Genomic DNA, 27,412 nt, shown 5'->3' on the forward strand with positions numbered 1-27,412 from the left:
GTAACTGGTGCAAAGCCAACTAATGGATTTTTAGAGTAAGGGTACAGAGTAAGGTATTAGCAGGTTGGTATACCATTTTAAAGCAAAATACACACACACACATATATATATATATATATATATATATATATATACACATACACACATGCTAGTTGCCTCATAATCCTAGGGCTCCCTTACAGTCTGCTGGCATTGCATAGTTAGGTCAATTTTAAATAACCAAGCTTACAGCTGTGTGAAAATAAACATTTCTGAAAATGCTTATGTGCCCAGTGTGATGTAGCAAACATGCTAAACCAGTGTTCCTCAACCCTCCCCCCCCAGTCAGTGCATACCTTGTGTGAAACTTTAATCTCACAGCACACCATTCTAAAATATGAAACAAATAGGTTCACATACCGCAGCAAAATCCACACACATAGGACACTCTTTAGAGGTGGTTTATTCTTCCAAAGCAAATACACCTGTGCACACTAGTACTGACTAGTATTCCAGTGTTTCTCTTCCCCCACATTCAGCTAATGTGATCCCAGTGCTGACAGAGAGCATCAAACAAGGATGCTATGCAGGTGCCAGATATCCTTATCAACTGATATCATTAGATGTTAGGGTGTCAACAGCTAGAAAGCTGTAATGGTGCACAATGAATACCTGTGGCATTGTGCAACTAAAAGGCAGGCTTGTATACAATTTTTGGGTAATTTTTAGGCATTTTGCCAAGGCACCCTGGTTTATCAAGGCTGTACTAAACAATAGCTCCTGAAAATAGTATAAAATTGGATGACTGAATACAGCTTTTCCTGATCATAAACTGCCCCTTACAAACATACACCAAGGTATGGAGAAAGATATTGATTTTCCAACATAGAGCCTAGGGGTGATTGGCCAAAGTAGCAGGTTTTTTTGTCAGCCATCCTCATAAGAAGGTATAATTATGCAAAGTCTATAATAAGTGCATATACAATATGCAAGTCACATAACATCTTATCCCTGATACTCCACCTTTTAAAACTTCGACAAATTCAGTCAGTACATCATTATAGTGAGTCAGTTCTTTTAGTCCTGAAATTTAGGAACACAATGGGATTGACACATTTTCCAAATTAAATTTTTTTTCCTAATTGAAGTGGGAAAGTTACGTGAAAACATGTATAAACAAACCCCTAAAATAGTCGTTCAAATAATATTTTCAGGAACAAATTATATTTAAAATCTAAAAGAACAGCCTAAATAAGTAAGTCTAACTTATACTTTTCCTTTAAAAACATCTGAGGCAAATGAAAGGTGCAGGATTGTATGATGTGATAAATGTTGCAAATAAACTGGTACATTTGTTACACCCATGTGATCTGAAAATATGGTGTTGCACATGTCACTAGAACAAAGAATGTTGAAAACCAATTAGTCACAATTATTTACATTGTATAGATTCTGGAGTCACACTGCAAATGCCTGCATTAAACCTAGATGAGAGCCTGGTCAACCTACACACAGCAAATCAGCAAAGGAGAACTCGACTCCTTTGTAAATGGAGGATTTCGAATTCAAAAATTGAAATTTATTATTTTTTTTCTTTTTGCTTTTAAAAAAAAAAAAAAAAAAAAAGAGAAGAAGAACAAGGAAAAGCTTCCAGGGAGTTAAAATGCAATGCTAGTATCTGCAGAGACAAGTTCAAGAAACTTGTGCCAATATATCTGAATATAAATATTTCAAATGCAAAATATCTTAAACATAAAATTTAGCATAGTTAACATTTCCCTGAACCAATTAGCTGAAGAAATACTCAGGTTTTTAAACGCTCTGAAAGTTAGCCTTGCCAAATGTTAGTAAAGCCATGTCTTTAATCCACATTTATTCCAATTTGAGGTGCGGACATTAGGAAATCACTTCTCCAAATAACGCTTACAATATACTTCCACAGAAGTATTTAGAAACAGGCAGCACCAAATTCAACATCAGCTTTAATAGTCATCTCCTCGGCTCACAACTTCCTTGCAGGTTGGGCGCAATAGAATGGTATGTTCAAACTGTGCTGTATAGGAGCCTTTGATATCACAGAGGGGTGGGTAGGGGTCCACGATACCCAAATCACACAGGTTCTTTAGTGCCATCAGGTATTTACTCTCCCCAAGGCGATCCAGCCACCGGCGACAAAAAGCAAGAGTGCCAAAGTTTTCATTGATGACATTTAACAAGTGTTTAGCTCTTGGAAGTCTGAAAGGGAAAAAAAAAACAATAAAAAAAAAAGTAAAACACTGAACAGCTGGAATGAAGCTCACCACTATAGCAGGATAATAAAGATCAACTTATGTTCTTAACCCGTTGGCGCCGGCCTCATTCAAATATGCAGCCTCTTGGCAGGTGGGCCTTTGTGCCGAGTGGTCACATATTTGCGTGAATTGGGGTAAATGCAGCTGTGCCGAGTGGGTGCGCTGTGCGTTACCGACAAGCACACAGATGAGAGCATTCTGATCATGTAACAGCTGTCACAGCCAATCATGGCAGTCAGATGATCATAAACCTCACCCCCAGCATCTGAAACATCTTAAAGGGCCGGGAGGCACCGGTGCAAAAGGGGTTAAAGGCCAAGCTCACTTTTCTCTCTAAAGTACAGCTTCCCTATGTTCCAATATATCATTAAGGTACCTTTGTTGCGCACATACACAAAAAAAAAAAAAAAAAACCCACACTGTCCCCAAATTCTGGAACAGGCATTGCTCCCTTCTATATAAATCTACATGTCTTCCTGGTATCCATCCTGCAGGATGTCAGAGCCATTAGTAGATGGTTGTGATGAGGTCAGCCGCTGAATAACTTTCTCAAACTGTGCTCTTGCCCTCTTCCTCCAGGAGACTGCTCCCTTCCACCTCTCCACTACCTTAGTTCAGCCCAGTGTTGAAGTGCTTTCTAAAACCAGCAATAAGGAAGGCATGTTCCAGAGAAGTAAAACACGCCCTATTCTGTGCTGCAGTAAGGCAGTGCATTATGAGATATGAAGTTTCCCAAGTTGGTCACATAATGGTACAGGAAGACAGTGATTACAATGCATCTATTGAACTTTTGAAAAAAAGTGTGAAGATTTAAAGCTGCCATGGTCTTGGCAAGTAGGAAATGAGCACATTGGGCAGAAGAGATGTTAGAAAAGGCTTCTATTATGAAAAGTGAAATTCTGCTTGAAAAAAGGTGAACTTGGCCTTTAACATAACCCAGTTCGGTCAAATAATTCTACACCTTTCCTTTTTGTAATACTTTACGAAGCACTTATCCTATATCCAAATTGTCTCCCAGACTAAACTCATAGCCTGTGGAAGCGCCTGGAATAATTTACCTTCTACATAAAAGAGAAACTCACCTCACTGGGAACCCCTTTGTCCCCATCTTTTCAGTGCTGCCTCCACATATCTTTGAAAAGTCACCAGGGACTTACCTTACAAGTGTGAAGGCTCACTGCATAGGCAATGCCAGCATTTGGATGTAAGCACCAGAGAAGGTTGTGACTCTGGGGGGTGAGGGGTCTATGTGAACTTTTAAATGTTGGGAAAAACTCTTCCCCCTTTTTGCCTAAACTGCTATAGAGAATATATATATATATATATATATATATATATATATATATATATATATATATATATATATATATATATTTATATATTTATTAGCAGTGGGGAAAAAGCAACACATCCTTCTAAACATGTGGTCTCAGCAAGGGCACACGCTCGAGTAATGGTGTTTACTGTTAACAGCAAGCATGCATCCTCGAGTGCAAGCACGTTAGCCTTTCCCCACATAAGGTAAAAGATTTGTTCATTGCATTTAATACACAAACACCGGTAACACAGATTTGGAAGACTACAAAAGACGTAAAGAAAATACAAAACATTAAAATACTGCTGTACAGCAGTACCAATTTGAACATAAAAATTCAGAAGAGTCTCCTACCTAATTGGCACATGCCCAACATCAAAGTTTTTCATGTAGTGAGAACATTCCATGTCATCATGAACCACTCCCTTCCCGGTGCTCCCGAAGGTCTCTATTGCATACACTTCACCCTCCTGAAATAAGAGTTTTTGTCATTTCCATTTCAACATACTATAAATGAGCAGAAATAAAAAATTCCATCAACTGCAACATGTACCTCCATTCGTGTTGCTTCACCACCTTTCACAATGGGCACAGTTTTTCCACCATGTATTCTATAAGGGCCAATAGAATGACCATTCAGATTTCGAATCGGTTTCACTTAAAAGAAAAGTCACATTACAAAAAGTTAAACAGAACCAATACACACTCTATCCCAACTTTAAGAGAGGGGAAATTTAAAAAAAAAAAAAAAAAAAAAAAAAAGTATTGTACAAGGGTATACAAATCCCATGCCCATAATGCGTTACAGTGCAGCAAAAATGATCCCCCCAAGTGCACCATTTGATTGGACAACCATATGACAAATGAGGTTTAATATTAATAAAATGTGAAGTTATGCAGGAGATAAACACATGCATGCATCATACACTCAACTGAGAATCTGATCTCCGGGTGTCTTCATAGATAACTTAACAGCAGCAATGTCAAGCTGCAGTTAATAAATCAAACAAAATCATTTCTTGTATTAAAAACAGCCATTTAGGAGGGATGCAGATCACTTGTATAAATACATAAAACGGTCTATATGGTGAACTTGATGCAAAGAGGTTCACTTTAAAGAGGAAGTAAACTCTCCCACTGATGCTTCTTTTCCTTTAGTCCATTATAGTAAGCTATTAAACTATAGCCACTGTAATCCAGCCCAAATCACATATTACTTACTGTTTAAAGAAACTTTAAAAAGCTTGTTTCCAGGGGGTTAGGCAGCACCATCTTAAGTATTGTTTTCTGAGTCCACAGTGGAGTGCCTTTCTGCCCTTACATTGAGCACTTCCTGTACTGTTAACCAAGCCTCCTTCTCAATCCAATGTTTCCATGGCAACCCTGCTTCCCTGTTCATAGCGGACTTGTTTTATTTCATAGTATTTACTTGTGTCGATTATCTAGGGTTTGCCTGTTTCAGTCTTATCAGCTTCAGCTGATAAGACTGCAGTAATGTTGTCCCATGCCCTGCTTTACACTGCATGTGATGTCACATGGGGTGTAGGAGGAAGCTCTCAGCCTGCTGGGATTTCAGTGATGTGCCTTAGGAAGTCCTGATAAGACAAGTACACACAGGGTGCCGTAAACCAGGGGAGATCTGGACATGCTCAGTCACGTCATCCTAAAGAACAAAAAGGATTACAGCAATACTAACTGCAGTGTTCATTAGGGTTTTTTATGCTGATTTACATGGAACAAAGTTGTGGGGGAGAGTTTACAAACACTTTAAGGTCATCACAAAGGACAAAGTGGCAAACTTTGCATCTGGAAGAACACAGGATACAGAAAGGTTTCTTTACAGTAAGAGCTATGAAAATGGAACTAAAGCCAGGTACACATGGGCCAAATGTCAGGGGGCAACGGCCAGTATAAAAACCCCAAAAAAAACAAACACACCAACATTCAGCCCATGGGTATGTCTGTTTAGTTGGTTTCTGTCGGATGTGCATACTGGAAAACCAGCATTCGACTGACTCCCAAATAGCACTCTCCGCCAATGGCAGAGAATGCTGATTGGAGTGTTCTGGCGGGGGCAGTGCCCCTGTCAGGACACAACAGCTCAACAGGGGGAGATCGCTGAACTAACCCTGCATGGTTAGTACAGCGGCTTCGACCGGAGCCGACAGTTTTTTCTGTTCAACTCGCAGGTTTGAACCGAAAAAAAAAAAAAAAAACACACACAACAAAAACAAATAGTGAGTTGATAGTTTTAAAAAGACTGAATGGGAAAAAAAAGTGAGAGACAGACACTCAACCTTAGTTTCAGTCAGTCGACAATACCGGTGATTCAACGTAAAAAAACAAAAACAAAAAAAAAACACAACGGATTCAGAGGTGCTGAAGAATCATAACTACACTGTCAAGGAATTTCTTATCTGCTCCTCCTCCCATGTCATATACAATATATAGGCCCCACCATTAGAACCTTCTACACATGAGTGGGTGAACCTAGACAGAGCATAGGCTTCTTTCTCCTCTCCTCCCAATATATCCCCGGCAAAGGGGAAGGGATGGATCAGAAAACAAAGGCCTGGGGTGAAGACTAAAACTATGCACCCAAGAAAAGTTTTGATTTTTTTCAGATGTATTGTTTGTCTCCATGAGGAATTAACCAAGAAGCAGATGTGCATACCATCCTCAAAATTCCTTCTTTCATCACCAGATGAGGCCGATATACATGCATCATGTTATTTCTACGCTAACTATGCTAAATAAGGGTTTTGGGCTTCCTCTGAATCAACCATGGTTATAAAATTCTATATATGGAGGCTTCAAATTATTCATTTTTTTATTGGTTAAAACTTGGCTGGTCTCAGGACCACTGCTCGCTACATTTAAAAAAGGAACAGATATATCAATTAAAATGTCAAACAGAAGAAAGAACACATTGTGACATTATGCATCCCTGACGAAGCTCTCCAATAGACAGTGAAAACATGTGTTTGTTTTTTTTCCTTTTTTTATGTCACTAAGTTTTGGTTAGACCCGATAGACACATTGTTTCTTTGAGGGGCGAATATTCCTCTAAGGCAGGGGTCTCAAACAGGCGGCCCTCCAGCTGTTGCTAAACTACAAGTCCCATGAGGCATTGCAAGGCTGGCAGTTACAAACATGACTCCCATAGGCAGAAGCATGATGGGAATTGTAGTTTCGCAACAGCTGGAGGGCCGCCAGTTTGAGACCCCTGCTCTAAGGTAAAGCAGCTCTGATCTTATTCACGGGAGGGAAGCAAGCAATAGTGCAGTTTGGGCAGAGGTTGGAACAGTTGATGTGTTGGGCTCTAGGCAATTGAGCACTTCAGTATTCGCTACCTGTGAGAATAGAGCCCTTTCTAGTACATGGATGGGGCACATTGTGGTGCTCCCTCGGATTATGCCTCTGATACTAAACAATAGCCCTAGAGCAGTTTCAGAGACAAACACTTCCAGACCAGACTATATGAACTGGATATGCCAAGAGATTTATTGATACAAAAATGAGGGAATTCCCATTCCATATTAGTCAAATACATGAACAGCTATTTGATGGATACGTTTTAATATAATCAGTTAGCTTTTATCCCAGTGGCCTTTTGCTGCATAGGAATGCGCACCCTGGTTTTGTTTTAAGACTATTTCAGAGAGAACAGTGACTGGAAACCATCCTGCACACTACTAGTGGCTAGGAGGAGATGCCAACGTGATTATTTTTTATTTTTATATTCAGTTTTGATAATAGGTTCTTTAATCAGTTGCCGCCCACCCACCGTCTAACGACGCCGTCATTTGACGGTGTCCCAGGACGGCCGCGCAGCACAGCGATTGTGGCCGTGCCATGTCCTAGCAACACAATCTCTCTAAAGAGCCGCAGAGATGCCGGTAATCGCTCCTCCTTGCTTCACACCGACAGTGTGTGGCGAGGAGAGCCGATCAGCGGCATCTCCATGCAGGGGAACATCTAGGCATGTAATCAGGGCACTAATCAGTGCCCGGATTACAATATAGCACCAACAGTGTCCATTAGCGATGCCAGTCAGTGCTGGCTATCAGTGCCACCTATCACTGCTGTCCATCAATGCCACCCACCAGTGCACATCAGTGAAGAAGAAAAAAAAATATTAGTTTTTGTAGCAGATTTTGTAACCAAGTAAAAAACTTTTTTTTTTTTTTTTTTTAGGAAAAAAAAGAAAAAAAAAAAAAAACAAGAAAAAAAGGACAGTGATTAAATGCTGCCAAAATAAAGTTCTATTTGTGTGAAGAAAATGATAAAAATGTGATCTGGGTACAGTGTAGCATGACCACGCAATTGTCAAAGTGCAACAGCGCTGAAAGCTGAAAAATGGCCTGGGCAGGAAGGGGGTGCAAGTGCCCTGTGTGCAAGTGGTTAGAGTGTTACTAAACCCAGGGCCCTGCTGTCACAATATCTGGTCTCCCACAGTACACAGAACATGGAAATTAAATTATTTAAGTAAATATAATAACTGCTACATACTTTCTCAGCAGTATATAGCAGTCTTGTGACTTTTTTCAGTGTCCACACAAGCACTGGTTAAAGCTTGTAGGAGGAGTTTTCTGACTGAACTATGAAACTGCAAGGCCCCTGACCCTCTATCTGTACAGTGCCGATTGGCCCTGTGTTGATCACATGCATCCTCCTAAGAAATATATAAACTTTGCTCGCAATACACACCAAACTGATTATGTGCAGCCTGACTCCATAGACTGTGTTATCAATAAATTATTAGGAGTCAGTGGAAGGAGGGGAGGAATAGAGAAGCTTCCAAAGCACCAGAGGGATCTCTTAAAACGGTATCAGTCAGAAGAAGGGTACAAACGAATTTCCAAAGCATTAGCTACACCGTGGAACACAGTCATGATCAAGTGGAGAAAATATGACAACAGTGACATTACAAAAAAAGTGACGTCCTCCCAAAATTAATGCAAAGATGAGAAAACTGGTCCAGGAGGCTACCAAGAGGCCTACAGTAACATTAAAGGAGCTGCAGGAATATCTGGCAAGTACTGGCTTTGTGGTACATGTAACAATCTACTGTATTTGTCATATGTCTGGGCTATAGGGTAGACTGGCAAGATGGAATTTTTTTCTTATGTAGAAAAACATCCAAGCCCGGCAACGTTTTGCAAAAACACATCTTCCAAAATCATGCAGGAAAATGTCTCATGGTCTGATGAAACCAAGGTTGAACTTTTTAGCCATAATTCCAAAAGATATATGTTTGGTACAAACACTGCTCATCTCTAAAATAACACCATACCCACCGTGAAGCATGGTGGTGGCAGCATCATGCTTTGGAGCTATTTTTCTTTAGCTGGAACAGGGGCCCTAGTCAAGGTAGATGGAATTATGGACAGTTCCAAATACCAGTCAATATTGGAACAAAACCTTCAGTCTTCTGCTAGAAAGCTGAACTTGAAGAGAAACTTCATCTTTCAGCATGACAAAACAACCCAAAGTATAAATCCAAATCAACAAAGGAATGGCTTCACCAGAAGAACATTCAAGTTTTGGAATGGCCCAGACCGAATCCGATTGAAAATCTGCAGGGTTGTCTGAAGAGGGCTGTGCACAGGAGATGCCCTCACAATCTGACAGATTTGGAGTGTTTTTTTGCAAAGAGTGGGCAAATATTGCCAAGTCAAGATGTGCCATGCTGATGGACTCATACCCAAAAAGACTGAGTACTGTAACAAAAAGTAATCAAAAGGTGCTTTAAGAAAGTATTAGTTTAAGGGTGTGCACACTTAAACAACCATATTTTAGTTTTTTCATTTGTCCAGTTTATGGGTGGAAAACGTTCCGAAATGATTAATCTTTTGTCTTTTTTTACATCACAAAAACCTGACATTTTAACAGGGGTGTGAAGACTTTGTAGCCACTGTATATGGTTTATGTCCATTTTTTTTTTTTATACTTTATGCATAGGTTTCTGCCTTTTTATAAAGCTTGTAACCAATTTAATGAGCTTCAAAGCCTTCAATAGAGTCAGTGTTACTAAACCCACAACAGTAAAATGAGTCTGTATGCTTGTTATACTCACTGCGGAATCTAGAGAGTTAATCCTCTGCATTGTGTAAAAAGGCTGTTTTTTTATTTTATTTTTTTTACCTAGGTGGATGCAGCATCAGTCCGATGCTGCATCTGTCCCCCATCGCCTCTGCACTGAGAACCGAGCGAACGAACACGGCTGATGGCTCGGTTCTCACAGCTCCCCAAGCAGAGAGCTGATGATTGTCAAATCAGTAGCTCTCTGTTCTGCCCCCCCCCCCCCCCCGTGCTAACTGGAGCGCTGAGCTGTGGAGGGGTGGGGAGAAGCAGTCTCAGGCTCTCAGCGGCTCGCCGAGAGTCTGAGACTGGTATCAGTCCAGGCACCTGGTGGATCCAGACTTTGTCATGATGACACGGTGCCTGGATTGATTTCTGTGACACCAGACAGCGGACTTCAGCCGGCTCTCTGCTAAAAATGGGTCACAGGAGTGCAAAACAAAAATTGCACTCCTGTGACCCATAGGAGAAGCCCAGCTAAACAAGCTCAGGCTGGACTTCTCCTTTTAATCAGGCCTGTGATCCATGAGTTTTCCAGTTATTGCACTCTCATTAGGGGTGCACCGACTACTATTTACCATGAGTTTGGATGTGATTGCTTAATTCTGAACATCCCCAGTTATAAGAGGGTGTGCAAATTATTGTTTTTTTTTACTCCCCCCCTAAAAGATTTCAGTTTGTTTTTCAATTGAGTTGTACAGTTTACAGGTCACATTAAAAAGGTGGAAAAAGTTCTGAAATTATTTATCTTTGTCTTATTTTTCTACATGACAGAAACCTTACATTTACATTACAGGGGTGTGTAGACTTTTTATATCCACTGTAGCACACTTTTTACTTTCAGAAGTCTGAAAAGATTTTGTACCCACTTCAAGAAAATAGGGCAAATCTAAAACTTTTCCATGTCTGCCCACAAATAGCGCTATTCAAAACAATCAAAAGGTATTAGTTCTGGAGAGAATGATCCGGTATCCATATCCAAAAGCAACCATATATTCCAAAAAAGTACATCAAATGCTTATGGCTGTAGATTAGGTATAAAGCCTGTTTTCATTACATAAAAAGTTATAATCCAACAGAGTATTCAATAAGAAGTTTAAAGCTTGGACCAATGTAACTATGCATATGCCATACCTGGCCTATCCCCTGGAAGCTGAATATCACTGAAGTAGACAACTCTACTCCAGTGAGCTCCACTTGTTTCCAGGTCCCATGAGGCCCAATGCATTCTGAATACAGGAGGTCAGCCGTTCAGCACAGGCACCATTTAAAGAATGCTTTTTTCTTTAAAGTATTGTTCTGATTGAACAAGTCACTGCCCCGCCACAAGTCATTGAGAAAATGCAAAGTATTTTCTATATACACATCCCATTCTGAGCAGCCAGCCTCCTGTATTCATAATTTTTAGATTGTAAGCTCTAACGAGCAGGGCCTTCTGATTCCTCTTGTACCAAATTGTAATGTAACTAATGTCTGCCCTCATGTTGTAAAGCGACGCGCAAACTGTTGCCGCTATATAAAACCTGTATAATAATAAATAAGGCCTATCCGCTCAGCACAGGACCCTGAAAGCAAGTGAACAAGTGGGGGTGCCTACTTCAGCGACTTCCAGCTTTTAGGAGCATCGGCAAGGTATGGTGTATATACATAGTTACATTGGTTCAAGCTGGAACAATATAACGATTTAAAAAATATAACATGCCTGGAATTCAATAATGTATGCCCTTTTCACTTTCTCCTTCAAGAGACCCCTGGTTTGCGCTCCTTCACTTAAAAAAAAAAAAAAAAAAAAAACACACCTCCCTTCCACATTAAATCCCAATTTAAACTGGCCTTTGTATGGATTTTTTCTTCAAAGCTTTAGTTTGTTTTGCTGCCAGTAGTACAATCTTCAGAAGTTAAACAGTGTACTGACCTGTTCCTTAATAATAAACTCACTAGACTCCCACAAAAATTCATAATGGTTCAATACAATTGAACCCATACACCCATACAATTTCATCTGACAGCCTACATTCCTCTAATTCTACTCCTTGCAAACTTTTTTTTTTTTCTGGTTACTATTTTCTGTAGATACACACCTGAAAAACAAATGATGCACTGTCCTTTTAAATCAAAGTATCAAAGTGCTAAAGGTGCTTATATATTATAAACCAACTGACAAAGAGGCTGTAAACCTAACATTAAAAAAAAAAAAAAAAGGACAGGCAAAATGAGCTAGTATGCGTCGCACACTAGCTCATTATGAAATACTTACCTTAGAACGATGCCCTGCACTCCGCTCCCACGACCAGCATCTTCCACTGGAGTTACTTCCGGGTTCGCGTGCTCCAACACCGATTGGCCAGAGCCGCGATTATGTCACTCCCACACGAGCGTGAAGCCGCCGGTCCCGGCACGGCCATTCAAGAAACGTCACCAGCGGCCATTTCCTCAGTGCTTATGCGCCAATGAATTCGGCAGCTGTGCATATAGTGAATAAACGGTGCAGGTTTAGGAGATATTTACAGTACCTACAGGTAAGCCATATAGGCTTACCTGTAGGTCCAAGTGGTGTAACAGAGTTTACAACCACTTTAAGATTCAATTAGTAACATCATAAGTACTTCTTATGCAATAACACATTAAACAAACTGCCATCTTGCAGAAACTCATGGATCAATAAAGCATTTTATGATTTTACTAACTGAATATTGCCAGTTGGACATTTAAGCACATTTAGTACTTTAACCACTTCCCAACCGGGCCATAGCCTAAAGACGGCTACAGTGTGGTCGTGTTTTTTTGGGAGGGTGTCCATGGACATCCTCCCATAATCTTGCTCTCCCGCAGACATCCGTGACCGCCGGTAGTGGCCGTTTACCATGTGATCGCTCCGCCAAGTGACGGAGCGATCATTTATAAACAAACCGGCGTCATGTCATGACGTTGTTTCCTCCCTGCCCTCTGTACCGATTGGTAGGGTGCGAGGGGAGAGACGGCAGCAGCGATGTGGGCTGGATGTGTAGTGCCCACAGCGCTACTCTGTGCCAATACTCTGCCATAAATTTTAACAAACTTTTTTTTTTTACCGAATTTTCAGTCTTTTTTGATTTATAGCGCAAAAAAATAAAAAAAACCAGCGGTGATTAAATGCCATCAAAAGAAAGCTCTATATGTGTGAAAAAAGGACAAACATTTCATATAGGTACAGTGTTGCATGACTGAGTAACTATCATACAAAGTGTGAGAGCACCGAAAGCTTAAAATTGGTCTGATTAGGAAGGGGGTTAAAGTGCCCAGTGGTCAATGATTTAAAAAGGGACAGTGCACCATTTTTTCTAGTTTGCACTTATCTTGTATTCAAATATAGCTGCAGTCTCACTTATTGTATGACACAAACTTGTACCCACTGGACAAAACTGGGACTCACAAGATGCACGTGATCTTAAAAAGGTGAAGTTTAGAGTTTCAAGAAAACAAAACACATATACAGCATTGGTGTGAGGCTTCAGCGGTTTCACGTTGGCTCCAAGAACGAGAACTTAGTGATCACATGACAGCTGATGGCTCAAGTTTCAGTCTGCTCGAAGTGAAGAGCAGTGTTTGTCAGTCACTGCTCTCTGCCTTACTCCTGCAGCACCAAACAGGAGAGGAGGTGGACACAGTTGGCTTCAGCTCCCACCAGCACACAGACAGTTAACCAATCAGGCAGCTGGGTGGATCCCTGCAAAACAATTGGGATCTTTCCAGAGCCTGAAGCAGCTCTGCCCCGACAGCCCACTGCCAGCTGGCTCTGGGTCACAAAAGAGCAAACTTAGGTGCAGACCTGTGACCCACAAAGAAATATGTCTTTTTTGGCCATACTTATTTTAACAGAATTCCCCTACTATTGCCTATGTTATGCTATTAGAACTACTTGTTATCCACTGTACTTATGCTGAAAATGTAATAAAAATTTAGAGGTAAAAATAAGCAGGCTTTAAAAGGCATATTGCAACCTAATTTACGTCAGCGATAAATGAATGTCAAGCATACCTTGATACGTTTTGCCATCAATTTCAACCTCATACGATTCCATAACTTCCTGGATTGCTTCACCAACATCGCAAAGGCGAACATCAATACCGGAACACTGAAGGTGGCAAATCAAAGAAATCAGAAACTGATTACACATCCTGGAGATTAAAAATTCAAGGCATTTATGAAACATACCCGTACTCCAGTGTTTGTAGCATCTTTGACGGCTTCCAGCAACTTGTCATACTTTGAATTGAATGTGACTGTGAAAGCACAGTCAATTATACGGCCTGACATGAGAAAAGCCAAAAAAGAAATGTAACATTTTTACTCACTATGGGCTTCTTAATTACTGTGCCTATATAAATATGAATCAGAGCACCTTACCATTGATATGTGTTCCAAAATCTATTTTGCAAACATCATCATACTGCAACACTGTGGGATCCCCAGCATTGGGAGTGTAGTGAGCTGCACAGTTATTCAAGGAACAGCCTGTAGGAAAAGCAAGCCCAGCATACAGTCCATTTTCCTTAATAAGCTTGCGAGAGCAGTCCTCCAGTTTTTCACTGAAAAAAAAAAAAAAAAATGCATTAGCAACATTTCTACTAATCAGCTTTTCCAGTTACAGCATTACAACAAGCAAGATTGGTTTTACAAGGATATGTTTTAGCATGTGGTATACAGTTGCTCAGTGTGTATAGAATACCTACAAAAATTGGAGTTTAAAAAAAAAAAAAATATATAATAATAATAATAATAATAATAATAATAATAATAATAATAATAATATAGATTTCTCTGACATCTATAATTTATATGCCAAGAGATCCTTTCACCAACGTTTTCAATCTGCCTATTTTATGTGGATCCAGAACATGCCAAACTAAAAGCTTACCAGATTTCAATCATGGTCATTCCTGGCTTTATCCAGCTCATAACATACTTCCTCACTTGTCTATGAGCTTCAGCAGCCTGTCTAAAATCAAGCCACATTTCCTCACTGGCCTGGTCCAGCGCTTTCTTCTCTTCACTGGTTGTCCTCCAAGCGGCAGACCGTCTGAGAAATATTCAAATATATTCATGAATGCATACTTAAACCTAGAAAATGACATAAAATGGTAGCTTTTCATCGGCAATTATAGCAAAGCAGAAATGGTTGGATGACAGACCACATAAAGCCTAACTGCAGCTATTTTTTATTTTTTTGAATGAGGAAAAAGGTAAAATTTGTGTCAGGATTTTATTGGCCCTACCACTTAAGGAAATAGGAAAGGGTATGAACAAAAATGGCAAAATCCAACAGAGGTACCAATCTTTTTCCTCTCTATCTAAAATGAAAATTTTGATTGGAGTACAGTTTTAAAGCTCAATATACCATCACAGTAAGCATATCTTGTTTTGCAACCCACTGGAGAATGTCTGCCATATCCTAAAATTGGTTTAATAAAAAGTGTTCTGTCTAAATGGTATTCCATCCCTCACTAGCAAAGTGCAAAACTTCAAAAATACATAGAAAGCCAGATATTAACTTGCAGGAACAGTCATCTATATGACTGGACAGCTGCTTTTTTTTTTTTTTAAATAACCATTAAAGCACAACGTATAAAAGTTCAGAACCTTTCAGGTTATGATATACATACCCATCTTGGGTTGCTGGATATTCACACTCCTGTCCTTTTGGGAAAACACCACTTGAAAACAGCTCACAAATAGGAATAGAAGGTGGATCTGTTTGCGATTTGGCTGCAAGAAAATCAAGATAATAATCAGAACTAATTTATCAAAACATGCAATTAAACAAGAACCCCAGGATCCTGAACACTTTGTGCTCATAGCTCCTTTCTCCATGGGCAGTAAAACTGCCGATAATGGCTTACTTTTAAAATAAAGGATTTTATTGTGTCATCATTACTTATGTAAAATACACTGTGCCCAGGCCCGAAGGACACTAAGGCCCCTTTCACACCTGCGACTTGACAATCGCATGACAAGTTGTACCCCATGATTCCCAATGATAGCCATTCATATCTGTACAGCTTCAAGTCGCACCTACTTCAAAAGTAGTCCCTGTACTACTTTGATGTGAGTTGAGGTCCCCAGACATAGCCTGAAATCATGTCATAATCACGGCAAAATTGCATCAACATCACAGTAAAACCATTCAAGTTGCGGCAGTGCGAAAGGGGCCTAGAAGAGGCCCAGCTTCTACCGTTCTCCTTCCCCCATCACAGGAGTGACCTTTCAAATGCTGAGCTCAGAGCCACTGCACCAGAAGAGAGAAAGCAGATGTCAGGAGGATTGAATCAGCGAAAAAAGCCCACTCCTGTGATGGTTAACAGTAATAACTAGGCCTTGCTTAGCAACATACTAGCAACGTCCTGGGAGTTTTCAAGCCATGCGTCATGAGGCAAGCAAATGGCCTACACCTATAGCAAGGGCATAATTCAATTTTGGTCAGAGTTAATCTACAGACATCCCTCATCCACAAAGGCAGTTTTTTTGGTGATGGTGAACTAACCCTTTAAAATTTGGCTACTTTTTTTTTTTTTTCTTACTAGAAGGATGCTCAGAAAAAGTTTCCTAAAATAGGTAGCAAAACCTCTTTTCTATTGTTTATATTTTTCCATTCTCCCACTTCATTCCCATCATGCCAACACTTATCCTGTCAAATCTTTTAGAAGCTGGAAAGAAAATCAACAAGATAAAGCAGAAAAACAGATGTGCACAAAAATGCATTTATGTGGTTGTAATGCTTTTTTTCTAAAACTTTTTTTTTAACCGAAAAATATAAAAGCATGAAAAATGATGATTTTACAATTCTTTAAAAACAAGCCATTAAACCGAAGGGATAATTATTCTGTTTAAGCTGGAACTATAGGGAACGTGTATATGGCTTTACTTGCCAAAGGAGTACTGTAAAGCCACTCTTGTAACTTACACAACCTCTACCACAGTGCACACAAAAGTTCACTACATCAGATAGCCCTGTCTAATGACCAGGGATGTTGATAATGCAGATTTATTGCCCAATGAGCAGGCTGGAGGCACAGGTATGGTATGGGAAGGCCTGCCATGCATTTCAAATTATCCTCATGGTCTCTCTCCCCCCCCCTTTTTATCCTTTAACCGGTTCCTGCCTGGCCTATTGTACAATGACAGCTGGGCAGGAGCGCTATTTTGACGCCCTCCCATTCTTGGCACGCAGACCAGTTGTGAACTGTGTTCCCTGGATACAGCACATAACTGAACAGGGTAAAGAGCCAATGATGTTGGCCCTTCACCATGTGATCAATCACAGCTGATCACATGTAAACAAACATGTAACGGCCCCAGGATGACGTCAGGTGTGACAAAACGTGGAGGGAGGAGCGACGTGCTGGCATCACAGCGATACATGCAAGTCCCAGAACCACGGGCTGCAATCAAGAGCAAGCCGTCTCTGTATTTTAAACTGCATGGATTTATTTTTGCAAATGTACATGCAATATTCTTTTTTATTCATTAAAGTAACCCAAAGATTTTATGCTATGGAAGCTTTTTTGTAAAGGGTTTAACACCTAGGAAGACGCTGAGATCTTGGCTGTATACATAAAAGGTCCGGGCTGGGTATTAAGCCAGAAGCGCATTTGATCTCCTGTAATAAGAGATCAATTGGAGTCGGTAAGCAGCAGTTTTTGTGTGCGAAGGTGGAAAGCAGATCTTTCATCACAATTCCCGGGTGTATTGTGTGCCAATTTCACAAAGGAGATCTACTATCAAAAGAATGGACTGTTTATATTGTGTAGTTTGAATAGATTTAGGATTTTTATTCCAGAAAGGTTGAAATGTTTTAATTCACTGCACGGATACACTTTATGGAAATTAGCACGACTTGATATTGAAAATTGTTGATGTGTGCATCTCGCAGGAAGAAGCAGATGCTTTTCTATATTCATTTACATTTTTACTAATTATAGTCACATCATATATAGGACAGTGCAGTAATTTTTAATTCGTTTGACATGTAAACAAATGGCAGGTATTAGCATTTCCTTTCCTCAGCGCTGTTACTAACTGAGGAAAGCAAAGTGAATAACTGGCTTTCAGGTAACAGGGGACATTTACACTGATCATCAGTGTCTCATCTGTGACGCTTTGTCAATGCACATTAGTGAAGAAAAATTACTTATTTGGAAAATTTTATAACCAAAATTAAGAGGGTTTTTTTTTTTAATGTTTGGACTTTTTTCCTTTCATTTAGCAAACAATTAAAAACCCAATACCACCAAAAGAAAACTCCATCTGTCTCACATACTGTATATTGATATATATTTGGCTCTGAAAAAGCTTGTGTTCAAACAAAAAATGTGAGCATGGCATCATTACCCTTGTGATGTCTATTCCTAGACCAGACCCTGAAAACTCCCACACCCACATTATCTACCTGTGGACTGACACTGCACATATGGAGCAGGACAAAACGAAGAGTGCTCTGGTGGACTACCTCCATGTGGATTCTGTCCACGGGGCATTAGGAGCTTTCAGCATGGCTGGGGAGTGGCGAGATCGCACTGACTTACTTTCTGTATACTGTCCATAGAACACCAACTCAACCACATGTAGCCAGCCTCCTAACAAGATACTGCATGCACACCGTTCCTATCCACACCCGTCTACCTGCTTACAGTCCAGCTTTGCACAGCCAGGTTAGCCATTTGGCTTCCCTTCAGTATATCAGTGTGCAGACTCCATTCAGCCTTTACCTGTACCTAAGGCTATACTATGCAAATGCACCACTGATTGACCGCAACAGACTCAGCCATCCATCCCTCATACTCCATAATACGTCTGGCCCTGTACTACTGTTGAAGCCATAGACTGGCCAACTGTGGTTAAACCACATTATACTTCATCTGCAGTCACTTGCACTAGTGCCTCTTTGATTCAACCATCGGACTGGACGAGTGTGTGGTGGATGTGCAATTTTGTGGGCGTCTGCAGCTGCTTTCTTGTCTGGTTTTGACGTTGTCATTTTAAACTTTGTAAGCCAGTAGGATGGGCTCCTGATGACACTAGCACTGTGCAGTCAATCAGTGCCACATGATCAGGAGCCCCTACTACTGGCTTTGAGGATAATGCCCAACATTTATAGCACCAGGTCCCGTTAATCTGGCAAGACGTGTGTAAAAAAAGACTTTAGCTGTGACTTTCTTCCACCCTAAATTATAAAGAGCAGATAATCAGAAAGTTAGACCACATTTGTAGAAAAGGTCAGACAGAGCATATCAATGCTGTTAATCTCCTCCAGCCTCTTTCAACAACTTTCTGACTACACAATGCATTCTAGGATATTGCACATTGCTGCTTTAAACCAGGCTCCTGATGGTGACAAAGCTAGACCAATGTGTGTCGGCACAACCAATTTTAGCCTTCACCAGGAGTATGTGCAGCAGGGTGACACAAAAGGGAGACATTTGTCATCCCATAGAAAGAAGAAGCTCCTAAACAAGGACCTTCAAGACAGAAAACAAAAAAGGTATTATTTTAATGAAATCTAAAAAAATAATGTAGTTAAGATATTCTGGGAATTGCTTTTAGATCCACTTTAAGACAAGCTTACCCCCTTTCTTCTTCTTCTTTTTCTTCTTCTTCCCTGCTGCTCCATCTCCTTTACCATCACCATCTTAACACAGAAGAAGAGAGTTAGAACATACTTGGATGTAGTATAAATTTAGGCGAAAAGGGGGACAAGTTTTTTTTTTTTTTTTTTTTTAACAGGTGTCACTAGACAGTCAAAGACAGATAAATGCCAGTCAGGATCTATAGTTTTAATTGCACTGGATACACAGTTTTGTTACAGGCATGGGGACTAAAAAGCATTATTTAAATTCTTGAGAACTGGTACTTTGTGGTTTGCTAAAATGTACTGCTGCAAATGCATTGAAGGATTGCACATCGATTTGGTACAAAAATAGAAACCACTAGGGTGTCAGACTGGTACATTGCTATCCCCTCCAACAATCAGACATTCGGATAATACAAGATGGACAAACCTTCCTCCTCTTCATCTTTATTTTCAAGTGCTTGTTTCTCCAATTGTTTTGTCACATCATTTATAATCTGGGCTGCTTCCGCTTCTCCTCCTTTATCGGGTTCTTGTCCTAAAATAAAGAACAGAAGTATTGAAGGATATTCACAAGAGGAAATGGTTATTGCTTGAATTTTACTGTAAACTAATGTTACCCAGATTGTGAAGGATCAAAGATGAAGACTGCTACAATACAGCCAGTGAAGCTGTACATTTCCCAGTTATATTTGTGTCTATTTTCCAGTGAAACCATTAGCCAATCAGGAGCATTTGAAAATTCTCAGCTTCCCACGCTCCTTAAGTCTAAAGTTGGCCCATACATGGATCGAAATTCAGCCGGTTCAGCGGGGACTGGCCGAGCTTTAATCCATGTATGGGCAGGGTGGTTGTACAGAAGCCAATCTACCGATCAACTTCTGTACAAAAGCCTTGTCTGATTCTTGCGCTCAATCAGCACTGCTGGTCAGTGTAGTCTGACCATAGGAAAGTGTCCCCGCAATCAGAATACAATAGCTCAGTGGGAGGGTTCTGCCATCCACCTCCAAAGCGTAAATAGGGGAATTTGGTCATTTTCTCATTCAACCCACTAGTTGTAGGAGGAGTTTTCATCCTTCCCTGATTGTGGTATGAGAATGCCGGACCCCTAATCCTCTGTCTGGACAGTGCCGATTGGCCCTGTGCTGATTACATGCACCCTTCCAAAAAAAAAAAAAAAGAAGCTCTCTAGGACTACACACCAAAAAAACGGAGCATGTGCAGAGTGCCCTCAAATGCTCTGTTCTATCAAGAGATGGATTGGGGACGGTAAAAGAAGGGGAGGATCAGAAAACATAGGATCAAACTGCTTTTTTACACAATGAGGAGGAGTTACCCCTTAGGCTCCACAGTGAGTATAACAAGCATGCTTTACTGCATATACAGACTGATTTTGATGTTGTGGTTTTAGTAACTTTAAGGGCTGGTGTAAACAGGCTTTTAAAGGGCTGTCTGATTCCTATCTATACTTGGCAGTATTCATGAGCTTGGTGCCTTTGAGTATCAGCTAAGCATAGGACGCTAATTAGATGCTTTGCAATAAGCTCAGCAAAACATCCAAGTACATGAAGATGGGCAGCTGTTCACATCAATTAACCCTATAAGCAGCAAGTGGGGCAAGGGCTTTAGACAGCTTTCACAGGAGCATGAATAGTAACTCTGAGATCAACCTCACCCCCCGATAATTACTATTAAAAACAAACCTACAGTGCTGTGTAAAATTTGCCCCTTCCTGATTTATTTTTTTATATTTGTCACATTTAAATGATTCAGATCAAACTAATTTTACACAAAGATAACCCGAGTAAATAAAAAATGCAGTTTTAAAATGATTTAATTTAGTAAGCGACCAAAACTGGCCAACCGTGCCTGGCCCCATGTGAAAAAGTAATTGCCCACTTAACCAAATAACTGGTTGGCTCTTGGTGGCAACAACTGCAATCAAATGTTTGCAATAACTGCCAATGAGTCGTTCACATCGCTGTGGAGGAATTTTGGCCCACTTTTTTTTAGAATTGTTTAAGAGTTAAGGAGTTGTAAACCCTTGTGTTTTTTCACCTTGATGCATCAAGAGCCTTGTAATTCCCGCGGCAGAGACGCGCTCTTCCTCTCTGCCCAGGGTTCTTGATTCGATATATTGATAGCAGCGCAACCATTGGCTTACACTGCTATCAATCAAATCTAATGACGCGGGCCCGGGGCCGAGTCTGGCATTCTGTGTCTATGGACGCAAATAATGGGCTCGTGAGTGCGCCCGCAGGGTAACCCTCAGGGAGAACACTTCTCCCAGGGGGTTAATCAATGCGAGGAACCGAGCCGCCAGGGGACCCCAGAAAAGGAGGATTAGGGGCCGCGCCGTGAAAAACGAGTTGCACAGTGGAGGCAAGTATGATGTTTTTATTTAAGGAAAAAAAAACCCACAAAGGTTAACAATCAATCACTTTAACTTAGCAACACTGGAGGGTTTTCCAGCATAAACGGCCTGTTTAAGGTCATGCCACAGCATCTCAGTTGGGTTTAAGTCTGGACTTTGACTAGGCCACTCCAGAACTTTAATTTAGATTTTTTGAGCCATTCAGAGGTGGATTTGCTGGTGTGTTTCAGATCATTGTCCTGCTGCATAACCCAAGTGCACTTGAGGTCAAAAACTGATCACCAGACATTCAACTTTAGGATTTTCTGGTAGAGCGCAGAATTCGTAGTTCCATCAATTATGGCAAAGCAGCCCCGAACCATCACCATGCTCAACTGTTGGTATAAGGTTCTTTTAATTAAATTCTGTGATATTTTTACGCACTGTATATACTACTAATGGATCACATTTATATTAAAACACACTCCATATGGTATATGAAAGGTAACGGAAAACCAAAAATAAATAAGCAGTATTCCAAACAACTAACGTTTTAAATTTCATATGTTTATGAATGGAAGCATCGTATAAAGACATAACAGTACATTAAAGCGCATGCACAAGATCTCCCCAGTTCCTCTATCCAGACAAAAGAAAAAACTTCCAGCTACAAGCAAATTATTAGAAAAAAAAAAAATAATAATAATAATAATATATATATATTTTTTTTTTTTTCATTTGAATAGGGAGGAGATCCAGGCTAAAAGTACAGCAAACAACAAAACAATCAATACACCAGCATAGATACCAGAATAAAACCTTCAGCTGGAATACGGACACTCGGGATCAGGTGGCGACAGGAATCATAGCATTTCATAGGAAAAAAACTCTTTCTCAAGTGAGATTCCCCTTCAGCATGTCAGCAATAGCAGGTCCCAAAATTCAATCATTGTTTTAAAGCTGAAATACGTTAAAAAGGGTTTTTGTTTTGGACAGAGTGTGGGAGGTTAGCATCCGTATCATGGACGCATGGGATGAAGGCGAGATGCTCAATGAGCTTTTTTTCCCCTTTTATTACTCAACTTCCCGACAGCAAGCCTTGCATGAACTACAATGACAATTTTCTCATGCCGACTTTCTGGACCACTGCCAGGATTTTGTCTGCTGTCAGGCTGGGAAGATATAGCACTGCAGTTGCTCTAGCATTCCCAGGAAGTGTCAGAGGCGATTAAAACTAAAGCTCCAGAGTACCATCAAATAATGTATCCAACGACCCAGCCTTGAAGCGGAACTTCACCCTCTCAATCAATGTTGACTATTTTTAATCCTTATGCTGCAAGCATTAGTAAATGGATAGGAAAGTATGTCAAATTTACTTGTTTTAAACAGTTTTTTACATTTCTTCAGTTGCTTCCGGGTTTACATGCCTAGGCAAAGGATGTCATACATCCCAGGAGTCTTCAGGATGGGTTTTCACCAGCTAAACACACCTTCCTGCTTGCATGCCAGAGCTAAGGGCAGATGTATGCCAGGAAGTAAATGCTAAATTAATCTGCCCTTACTCAAGATGGCCACAGCCAGGAATGCTAGGAGGGACTTTTGTTAAAGGAAAAAAAAAAAAAGAATGCTAGCAGGGGGATTTCAAAGTGATTTCTCATCAAAATAATGCATGGATGAGTTTGCTTTGAATAATAACAATTACTTAAATAGCATTTCTGGCATTCAGATGTAGTGTAGTTCCACTTTACCTCCTCACTGAACAGACCCCTTCTTTATGTTATGGAGGCTACAATGTGGCAACAACTAACTATCTGCTGCTGCATACTACCAAAGGCCAAAGACCAGATGCAAAAATCTGACTCCGGACCCACAAGTCCTTACAGCTTCCATGGTTTCTGCCCTAGGTTAATGGAGTCCCTTCCTCTGCAATGGTTTTTTACTGAGCAGCTCCATACCTTCTCTTCTTGGGTCCCCTGCTGCCACTTTGCAATCTTCCCCAGAGTGCCCCCATAGCAAGCCACTTGTACATTCTAGTTCCCAAGCCCTGAACCCCCAGCTCCCTCCTCACTTGCTGGGACTGACAGCAGCATGAGAGGTTGTCTGAACCAATGAGAAAGGAGAGAGCCGCTGCTCTCATGCACATCGCTGTTTCGAGATGGGGCTCAGGTGAGTATTAGGAGGCGCTGGGGAGCAGTTGCAAACAGAAGGTTTTTTACCTTAAATTAAAACGCATAAAAGGAAAAAAAATAAAAATAAAAAATAAAACATCATCCCTGAGAACCACTTTAATGCAGTGATCAGGCAGTGAAAGGGTGGGTGGGGTTTACACTTTTCATGGAGGTCAGCTTTAACCACTTGTATACAGGGCACCTTCACCACCACCACCGAACCCCCCCCCCCCCCCCGCCCCCCCAGGCCAATTTACAGCTTTTAGCACAGTCACACTTTGAATGACAATCGTGCAGTCATACAACACTGCACCCAAACTTTTTTTTTTTAGACAGTGTTCTTTTGGTGGTATGTAACCACTTGAGGACCGAAAGGATTTGCCCCCTTAATGACCAGACCATTTTTTAGGATACAGCATTGCATTGCTTTAACTGACAATTGCGTGGTTGTGCACAACGCTGTACCCAAACAAAATTGGCATCCTTTCTTTTCCCACAAATAGTGCTTTCTTTTGGTGCTATTTGATCACCTCTGCGGGTTGTTTTGGTTGTTGACCAATGACGTTTATACAGCAATCTGTGCTAAAAATATCCACCGATTACTGTATAAATGTCACTGGCAGGGAAGGTGTTAACACTAGGGTGTGATCAAGGGGTTAAGTGTGCCCTATGGCAGCGTTTCTAACTGTGGGTACAGTGTAGTGACTGGAAGAGCAGACAGATCGCTGTTCCTAATCACTAGGAACAGATCTGCCCATCTTCCCCTGACAGAATGGTGATCACCGTTCTGTCTCAGGAATGATCGGAGATGGCGGGCGGACATCGCGGGCACACGCATCGGCATCACGCGCACCCCCCCAGTGGTCTTAAAGCGGCCGACGTACAATGATAGAGATTCGCCCAGGAGAGCCAACCTCTCCTGGTCCTTAACTAATCTGGGGTTTTTAATTCTTGCTAAACAAACGGAAAAAGACCAAAAAAGGTGACGGAACAAAAAAGTTTTTCTTCGATTTTGTTAAAAAATTTCATAAACAAGTCATTTTTCTCCTTCATTGATGTACGCTGATGAGACTGCTCTGATATGTGCCACCAATGGCTAGTAGCACTGATAATCGGTGCCCTGAATATCAGTGCAGATGTCCCCTGTGTGGATTTGCTGCTTATCAGAATGCTGATTACTGGCAAATCCTGTTTACACTGTGATTGGACACAGCTGATCACATGGTAAAGAGCTGCTGTGATTGGCTTTTTACACTGATCTGTGATCAGCAGTGTCCCAAGGACACATCGATTACAGCATGCCGCAGCAGATGCGATCATGGGAGGATGCCCTCCTGGCAATGTGAGATGGCGCTGGAGCTAGGGTTGCCACCTCATCCCTTAAGGCTCCATGCACACTGAAGCTGATAAACTGCAGTTTATTGGAGTTTGGGCGTTTTTTGTAAAAGCCCATAAACTCCACTCTATGTTAGCCTATGTGTCCATGCACACATGGACGTTTTTCAGCTTTAATGAGCAGTGGAGTTTATGGGCTTTTTTCTGAACGCCAGAAATTCGCGTTCAAAGTGCCGTTTTCAGCGGCAAAAAACGACAAACACTCATTAACGCTCGTTCATTAGTGTTCGGCATTCTATTTTTCAATGCATTGTGGGATTTTTGGAGTGTCCTCTGTGTATTTTTATAAAAAACGCCCATTAACGCTAACGCTGTAAAACGCTCATTAACGCTAGTATAAAACGCTGTTAAAAGCAGGTTTTTCAACCAGCGTTTTCTGCCAGCAATCTGGCGTCCAGAAATAGCTTTTTTGAGCTTCAGTGTGCATGGAGCCTTAGGCCGGGCTCACACTGGTACAACAAACGTGCCGACATTGGGAGCTCATGTCGCATTACGTGTGAAAATCAATGTTTGCCTATGAGAGCTGTCTTAACTGGTCCGACAAGTCAGTCCCACTTTGAAAACGCTCCCTGTACTACTTTGATCCTACTTCAGCCCACTGACTATCACTGAAGTAGGATCAAAGTCGGATCCTTGTCCTAACCATCCGACTTTGGCATGCGACATTGTGTTATTTCCTGACCCCTGCTGTAGACCCTACCATTGTGTTAGTCTTGATTGGTCAAAGGACAAGTTGTACCATCTGAAAAGTCGGATCAAAGTAGTATCCTGTTCATGAAAGTCGGATGGATGTAGGACTGAGCAAAGTATGATGAATGTCATACTACTGTAGTGTAGTATAGTGTGAACCGGGCCTTAAACCCGATCACATATTACACAGGTTCTGTGGCTGATTAATGTGGTAATTAAACTCACGTAGTGTCTTATCAGCATTAAAGGGGTTGTAAAGGTAAATGTTTTTTCACCTTAATGCATTCTATGCATTAAGGTGAAAAAAACATCTCACACTGCCTGCGCCCCCAGCCCCCCCGTTTTACTTACCTCACCCCTTGAAAGTCCCGCGCTCGTCCCCCTACGTCCTTTCCACCGTTCAGCCTGCCCGCTGATTGGCTGGAGTGGATGGATGGAAAGCAGCGCAGCCATTGGCTCGCGCTGCTGTCAATCACATCCACTGACACGGAGCGCCGGGGCCGCGTGATACAGCGAGCGGCTGTATCACGGGAGCGGGCCCGCAGATGCTTCTCACCATGCGAGGGAGCTTGCATGAATGTGAGAAGCACCTGCGGGAGGAAGCCGAGACAGCCGCCGAGGGACCCCAGAAGAGCAGGTTCGGGGCCACTCTCTGCAAAACGAGCTGCACAGTGGAGGTAAGGATAACATGTTTGTTATTTAAAAAAAATAAAATAATAATTCACTTTACAATCCCTTTAACTTAGCCTCAGAACCTGAGTAATTAGTACATGTTTGGGTTTAAAAGGATGAGGTGGCAACCCTAGCTATAGCCGTCTTTCGGCTATGGTGCGTTAGCGCCATTCCCCATCTTACCTAGTTTGCTGGGTTATGCTCCATAAACATTCTCACACCCCCAGCAAGTCCAACAGCATCCTGTAACAACCCACTGCTCTCACTTGGTCCCATGCTGCCATCTTGTTCTGCACATGTGTTTTGCATCATCATGAGGCATCATCCGTCCCTGGGAGGAGACGGCATGAACAATTTCCACTGCTGACAGGACTAGGCCTCCTGTGATGAGCTACATGCAGACAACATGCATTTATTATTGTTGGAATATGGTAAAGGATTCAGAATGGGGGAAGTAGGTGTGTGGGGTGAGGGTAAAGTCATAAATAATGTATGAGGTAGCCTGCCAGACACATGGCTGGGGCTGCACATCACCCACTAGGCTAGGGGATCTCCCACACTCTCCTGCACTGAGCACACACGGGGACTGGGGCCCTTAGCGCTCTGTACACATGGCGCCCCCTCCTCTCACCCGCTTTGGTCTTCTTCTTTTTCTTCCTCTTCTTCTTCCCCGCAGCACTGTCTCCCACCGCCGTCAGCTCGTCCTCGTCCAGCTCCCCGTTCACATGGCGCTCGCCCTCCTCCTCCTCCTCTACACCTGGGCTCTCTCGTTGCACCTCGACGCCCGCCATCTTACCAGAGAGAGGAAGGCAGCCAGTCTCCGGGACTTCAGTGTGGTGGGAGGGGCGCACAGGTGCATGC

The 27,412-nt window shown here is 41.5% G+C and overlaps 1 protein-coding gene across 1 annotated transcript; it reads right to left on the minus strand.

The window, feature by feature from the left end:
* Nucleotides 1–424: 424 nt before the first annotated feature.
* METAP2 (methionyl aminopeptidase 2) lies at nt 425–27,377 on the minus strand. Its single transcript, XM_077470260.1, has 11 exons — nt 27,183–27,377; nt 19,704–19,811; nt 19,271–19,333; nt 15,312–15,414; nt 14,567–14,728; nt 14,056–14,237; nt 13,864–13,958; nt 13,687–13,783; nt 4,139–4,242; nt 3,940–4,055; nt 425–2,214 (listed from the first exon to the last, which is right to left on the minus strand). The coding sequence occupies exons 1-11, from the start codon at nt 27,340–27,342 to the stop codon at nt 1,962–1,964; spliced, it is 1,443 nt and encodes a 480-aa protein (XP_077326386.1). The 5' UTR covers nt 27,343–27,377; the 3' UTR covers nt 425–1,961.
* Between the last annotated feature and the right edge of the window lie 35 nt (nt 27,378–27,412).

Source organism: Lithobates pipiens, unplaced genomic scaffold, assembly GCF_037356315.1.
Source record: "Lithobates pipiens isolate NorthernLeopardFrog02 unplaced genomic scaffold, aLitPip1_a1.2 Scaffold_8, whole genome shotgun sequence".
Taxonomy (NCBI): domain Eukaryota; kingdom Metazoa; phylum Chordata; class Amphibia; order Anura; family Ranidae; genus Lithobates; species Lithobates pipiens.

What these genes read in the sequence shown, in the direction of transcription:
- METAP2 (XM_077470260.1), bottom strand. Translation starts at nt 27,342, where the DNA reads ATGGCGGGCGTCGAGGTGCAACGAGAGAGCCCAGGTGTAGAGGAGGAG. An exon ending in ATGACCATGATTGAAATCTG is followed by an intron (nt 14,238 to 14,566) that starts GTAAGCTTTTAG and finishes TTTTTTTTTCAG; the next exon opens with TGAAAAACTGGAGGACTGCT. An exon ending in TGATGGCAAAACGTATCAAG is followed by an intron (nt 4,243 to 13,686) that starts GTATGCTTGACA and finishes TTTTCTTTTAAG; the next exon opens with TGAAACCGATTCGAAATCTG.